This window comes from Passer montanus, unplaced genomic scaffold (genome assembly GCF_014805655.1).
Source record: "Passer montanus isolate IOZ18808 unplaced genomic scaffold, ASM1480565v1 scaffold48, whole genome shotgun sequence".
Lineage (NCBI taxonomy): Eukaryota > Metazoa > Chordata > Aves > Passeriformes > Passeridae > Passer > Passer montanus.
In genome coordinates this window covers 2,955,769-2,961,768 of record NW_024369707.1, presented here as the reverse complement: position 1 = coordinate 2,961,768, position 6,000 = coordinate 2,955,769, and the positions used below count along the sequence as shown (strand labels likewise).

The 6,000-nt window shown below is 39.5% G+C and overlaps 1 protein-coding gene across 3 annotated transcripts in view; it reads right to left on the bottom strand.

Moving 5' to 3' along the window:
- Positions 1 to 543: 543 nt before the first annotated feature.
- Positions 544 to 6,000, bottom strand: part of TFDP2 (transcription factor Dp-2) — a 43,138-nt gene continuing 37,681 nt past the window's right edge. For all 3 annotated transcript variants that reach the window (XM_039722271.1, XM_039722272.1, XM_039722273.1), the window contains 3 exons: positions 5,758 to 5,924; positions 2,192 to 2,297; positions 544 to 1,278 (listed from right to left, as the gene is read on the bottom strand). In XM_039722271.1, coding sequence (XP_039578205.1) covers positions 1,110 to 1,278; positions 2,192 to 2,297; positions 5,758 to 5,924 — 442 coding nt within the window. In that variant the 3' untranslated portion in view covers positions 544 to 1,109. The remainder of the gene's footprint in view (positions 1,279 to 2,191; positions 2,298 to 5,757; positions 5,925 to 6,000) is intronic.

Sequence of the window (6,000 nt, the reverse complement as noted above, 5' to 3'; positions counted from 1 at the left end):
TATGTGTTGGGTAACTTGAGCCACAGATTATTTTACATGGTTTGATACAACTTTCAAAGGTGCATCAAGGTGAGTGCAACTGAAGTTGCTGATAAGAAAGTCTGTCAGAATCCAGGCTGACCAGAATGCAAAACATGAAATGATGTATTGTTGAATTTTTTTTTCCTAAGAACCTCAGCCAATGACTTTGCCCACCCCAAATTTGAAAAGACTGCCATGAAAAGACACTGCCTGAGATCCTTAACATGGTGGGAGGCTTTTTTAAAAAAACCAAGACATGCTCTAACATCAAAGGGATTATATAAAGTTGGAACAGTAAAGGAGAAGCTACACTAAATATGCTGTAATCTAGAAATACAATTTTTAAACTTATTTTCCTTGAAAAAAGCTGGTGCAGAGAATACTGTTTTTTTTTCCTGACTGTTTTAATAATGGCTAAGAATAATCACTTATAATAAATTAGACCTGCAATATAAATGAACATATGAACCTTTCATACTAATGTTTCTTGTTACTTTTAGAGTATCTAAAATGGATATAAACTATTTCAAGATTCATTTAATCACTTGCAATTTATATTACTTTAAGAATCCTCTATACAGCAAGTTGAACAGAAAAAAAGCAACCATTTTAACAGCCCCTTTTCCCTATAACCACTTTCATACAAGATAGTTTTAAATAATGATTTTAGCACATTTGTGTGTGCTCTCTCCCCCTTTTTCTAAAGGCAGCACAGCCAAAAGACAACACAAGAATTGGCTTTTACTGACTGACTGTTTTCTTCTCCATTTAAAAAAGACAAGGGGAAGACAAAGCCTTGAGTCCCAAAAAGGAAAAGATGATCTTAAGGTTTACTTTGCCAAATCTCCAGGGGCTTTGTTCTTTTCCTCATTTATAGTTATAAAACCCACTTTGCTCTGTCTCTGCATGTCACTCTGTGTTCAGTTACACAATTCTTCAATTTCATTTATGGATAAACTTGTTTTGAAGCTTCCATTTTGGTTCACCAAACACAGTGCAAACCAAGGCAAGAAACCAGTAAAATCCAAACAGGAACTCTCGGTAGGAATATTTGAGCAGCATGTTTTATATTCCATTTTCTACTGTCCTCATTCTGGGGAGGAAGAATCCTCATCTTCATCCTCTTCATCTTCCTCGTTGAAGGAGCAGGGTGTCTCCCCCCGGGAGGCTGCACTGCTGGACTGCTGACTGCTAGGGGCAAGCAGCTGCCCAGTTGCTAAGGCCACTTCAGCATCCAAACACAACCCTGGATTCTCACTAGCAAGACAACAGAAAGGGTGAAGTTTAGAGGGTTTCTCATGAGGTTTTAAGGTTTTTCTTTTTGGCCTCAGCTTTTGCTTTAGTTGAAGAAATGCTACCAACAAGGAAAAATCCCAAAGTGTTACAGTAAACAGCTGTTAGTTAGGAGAGTTGATAAAACATTGGAAAGTTGCATAAAAAAGAATATTGGGTGACTTCCCTTTTTTTTTCCATAAACAACTAGTAGAATTGCTTAAGCTGAAGAAAAAAAAAAGGAAATCCATCACAGTTTCAATACTACACAGAAATTTTGCAATATAAAATGAAGCTGTTAATTGCTATGAGAAAGAGCCTGCTCCAAAATAATAATCCCTATAATAATCCTAATTTCCATTTTTTATGGTATAGGTAACCATAACCTCCAAGCAAAGTCTGGCTGTGTATTTAATCTATTTAAGGTTGGGGTTTTGCACATGGTGTTTTTTTGTTTGGTTGTTGGTTTTTAATTTTAAATTCTTATTAAGTTGTGTGAACTAAATTTCTTTCATGAGAGCTTAAATAGCAGTGCATTTAGAGAGCAGACATTCTTATGCATTCTTCAGAAAAATTACCAGGCTTTTATCCACATGTAATTATCTATCTGTAGTCCATGCCCAGGCAGGAATTTAAGGTTAATCAGGAAAAGGGGCTTGAAAGTGATTCTATTCTTATGAAACATAGATACAAAATAGCTGGCATGTTCAATGTTCAAAGCATGTTGATTTGACCTTTCAAATATAATTTTCCTTCAAGGAAGGCAGAGACTTTTTCACAATCAAAATCAGCCATGATAATATCTCCATTCCTGCATGCAAATGGTATGAAATAGCAGGGTTACTGAAGTACCACAAGCATATATAACTATTCTTGAATAAAAAATTCTTTTATTTACCTTGATTTAGCATCATAAGTGCCTCCAGCTGCCTCAAAATGGGAAACTGCTTGTGCTGAACTTGAAAGTAACCCTTGGTTTATCCACGAAAATCCTGCAGACATATCTAGAGAAAAACATAACTATTTATGATAGTTACTTACATTTTTAAACTTTTTTAAACTTTGCATTCTCTTTGCAGTTAGAATCCCTTAATTTAGTTTAGAAGGTACCAGTAGCTTGAGTTTTCTACTGTAGATGTGTCCTGTTTAATCAAGATGTTATTGTATCCTGTGTTTGTGGATACACTTAAGCCTTGCACTCAGCTTTTCCCTCTGTCTGAAGAAGATTCACCTGGCTGGTGGCTGTATGCAATCACAGTATGTGAAATGACTTCTGGAGTCCTTCATGGACACTTGCTGCCACAGCCTGACCCTGTGAACTGCCCAGACAGCTCCAAGTGCCTTGGCTGCCCCAGCTGATGAAAGTACAAAAGGAAAGGTATTTATCTGGGTTTGAGATAGTGCAGTGAAGGCACCCAGGCAGCCTGTGTGTCACTGTGTGTGCTCCAGTGGCCAAAGGCACTTTCAGCCTGGTGCTCTCACGGCTGCCTCCTCACCCACTTCCTCACCCACTCCCCCAGCCAGAGCTGGGCAGCAGCTCTGAACATGCACAGGCCATGGCAAAGGGCTGGTGCCAGGAATGGCAGAGAGAGCCTGTTGTGCACTGCACATGAGACATGAACGGCCCTCTCCTCCCTAGGGATAGGAAATGCGGGGTTAAGACCATTCAAATGGTCTGGCAATAATGCCAAGTTTCTTTAGGTACTTTGTTAAAAGCCTCCTGAGAGATGTGAAGAGGCTGCTTACAACCCCCACAGTACTTGTTTTGAAATTCCCTAACAAGTTATGCCTGTCAGGTGTTTCCAGTTACGCACATTTCTGCCAAGAGAATCACCAAAACAAGTCTACTGACCCAATTACATTTATAGGATTTTTTTTTGCTTTGCTGTGTGTGTTTTTAATTTGTTTCTTAGATAAGGAATTTCTATTCACCTACCCAAATTCTATCTCTACACAAAGTTAACATCAAAACAAAGTTACCAAGACTGTCTAGCTCTTTTCCATGGTACTTGCATGTGGTTCCAGCTGGGTGCATTAAATCAGAAGTTAGAGTCCTTACTGTCAAATTCTATGTCTAACCAAGCTGCTGTTTTAGACAGCACAGTGGCACTAACTGGGACTGTACTACTCATAATTATCTAGAATTGTTCTACAACAGCAGGTAAGAGGAATAACTGTGTTTGTTACGTACACATTCTCATTTGTCTTTCTGTGTCCTTGTCAAGCTTTGGTTCCTCTAGATTTGGCAGTGCTGCCTAGCACAGGGACTGCTTTAAGCAGGTTGACACAGCCATGTAAATTGGCTCACCATCCACTGGGATGGATCCACAGCTACTTTGGTTTGTGCTGTGGAAAGCTGTTGCAGCAAGGTAATGAAATGTCATGGTACAAGGGTGGTTCCTGGCAGCAGTCCTTGGAACATTATAGCAAAGATTGATAAGTGGCAGTTTTAGGGTGATCTGTGAGGACAGAATAGATAAGAACAGTTAAATGTGGATGGAGCTCAATGTCTTTCATCAAGATTGCCCTAAATGCAGGTTTCGTGTTACACAGAACATGTTCTCACAGCTTCCTCCTGTCTGTGCAGGAGGAGGCTAAACCATTTGGAATGACTGCATTGTATTTAGAGTAATAGAGCTGTACCATGGTGTTGTTCCCTGGTATTTTGAAGGAGTGTACCTGTGTGTACATGTTTAATATTTCAGAAGAATAACAAGACACTGCTAGTGATCTTGTGGTTTATAAACATTTCTGGATAATAGCTCGTTAGTTTTCTTTTTGAAGAGCAAAGTAGAAGCATGGCAGAAGGGTGGTTCATAAAAGCATATCCCTGCCTTGAATGTTCATTGCCTTATATTTCCAAACATAATACATATTTCAATAATATAATATATATTTCAATTTTCCACTGGGCTCTGAGGAGCAAGGGATAAGAAGTTTGTGACAGATGGGGAGTTGAAGCCATTTCCATTATGTAAAAAATGTCAAAACAGAAGTGTGCCTACAATGAAAAGACATTTCTTCTGGCAGTGTAGATCAATTACTAGTAGCTACACTTAAAACCAGGGAAAGCAGTTTGAATAAACCTTCCCATGGTGGTGCAGCCCAATCTAGTAGTGGCATTGTTATATACTAGACATATCTTGTAGCAGATGCACTTGGTAGAAATTGATACTTTATTTGAGAGGGCTCTAAAGCAATACCCTCAATAGCTTTAGCAGTTCATGTACAAATGCTGCATGGGAGTGTTGCTGACATCTGAACAAACTCGCCCAGGCAGTGGGTGCTCTTAGCTCTTTAGTTCCATCTCCAGCCCATTTTCTAGTCATGGCTAATTACACAGGTAAACAGCAGAGCACTTCTTCACACAGGGAAAAAAGCCAAGTCCTAAACTGCACCGCTTTGCTCACTGCCTTTGTGGGATACATTAGGTGAGATGTTGTTACCCCAACTGTTAGTGCCTCAGAAATCTTACTTCCTGCAGATTTTTTAAAATCTGCAGCCTCATTTCTAGTAGCCACAACTCAAATAACAAAGGTGGGACTTGGTTGTGTGTTAAGTGCCTGTAGGATGTGCACAGCCCAAAAAACAGAAATGTTACTCTGGCTGCCGTTCTACGAGTTTACGCTTGTCCCAGGCAGCAAAGTATTTCTGCTCACCCAGCAACCTCACTCCCACCTTTCCCTCTGCTGATTTCAGTCTCTCTCTCTCTCTCTACCCCATTAATTATTGGGTAACACTTCCTTTACAGATAAAAGTTCCTCCAGAAACATGACAAAATGCTGGGCTAAGTTTAAGCTTCAGTGCAGCAAGAATACACTGACAATAACTATAGGAAGTGATAGCAAAAGTGATAGCAAATTTTGGCATTCAGTGCAGCAAGAATACACTGACAATAACTATAGGAAGTGATAGCAAATTTTGGCGGCTCTAGTCCAGTGATGGACCGAAGGAGTTCCAGTCTTGCACGACCTGTTCCGACAGGGGAGGTAAGAGCCCCTGCCTGGGACACCTGTCCTGAAGTCTTTGGACTTGCTTTATTTAGAGAAGTTTAGTTCTCAGGTGGCACCTGCTGGCTTCTGAGGGATTGCACCCAACCAGTTCAAGATGCTCTTTTTCTTTCCTTCTCCTCAGCTTGGGAAGAGCTGTCTTCTTCCAGTTTGCTCTTCTATACATTCAGTTACTCAAAATTAATAGTAACACATGAAAATTTGTTCTTGGTGTCAACTTAGTTATCTAAGAAATAATTTCTTCATAATGCAGCTCACACATCACACTGTTATAAATCAGTGTGTATTAAGTCAACAGGATAAACCTTCCAAAATTAACAGTAAAACAACTGATTAATGTACCAACCATACTAAGTCCCACAAGCCCTGAAATTTACATTTGTAAGTTAATATAATTAAATTTGCTTCAGTTAAGTAAGGTTATGGATTTGATCAGGAACAATATTTAACTTACCTGTGATGTAGCCTTCTAAAGCTTTTGGCACCAGTGATTTTGCAGTTCTTAGGTCCTCAGCTGAGCATTTGCCTGCTTCCAGCCCAAAGGACATTCCCATTCTCTTCAGCACCTCGCTGTCATCGTGAATCTCAAAAGTATTATCGAAATTAAAGAGGTATTCAAATCTGCATGTAAAAAATTAAAAGTGAGATGATTCTGAAGAGCACAGCTGTGCTCTTCTTGCCTGTTCTTTCTGTGGTG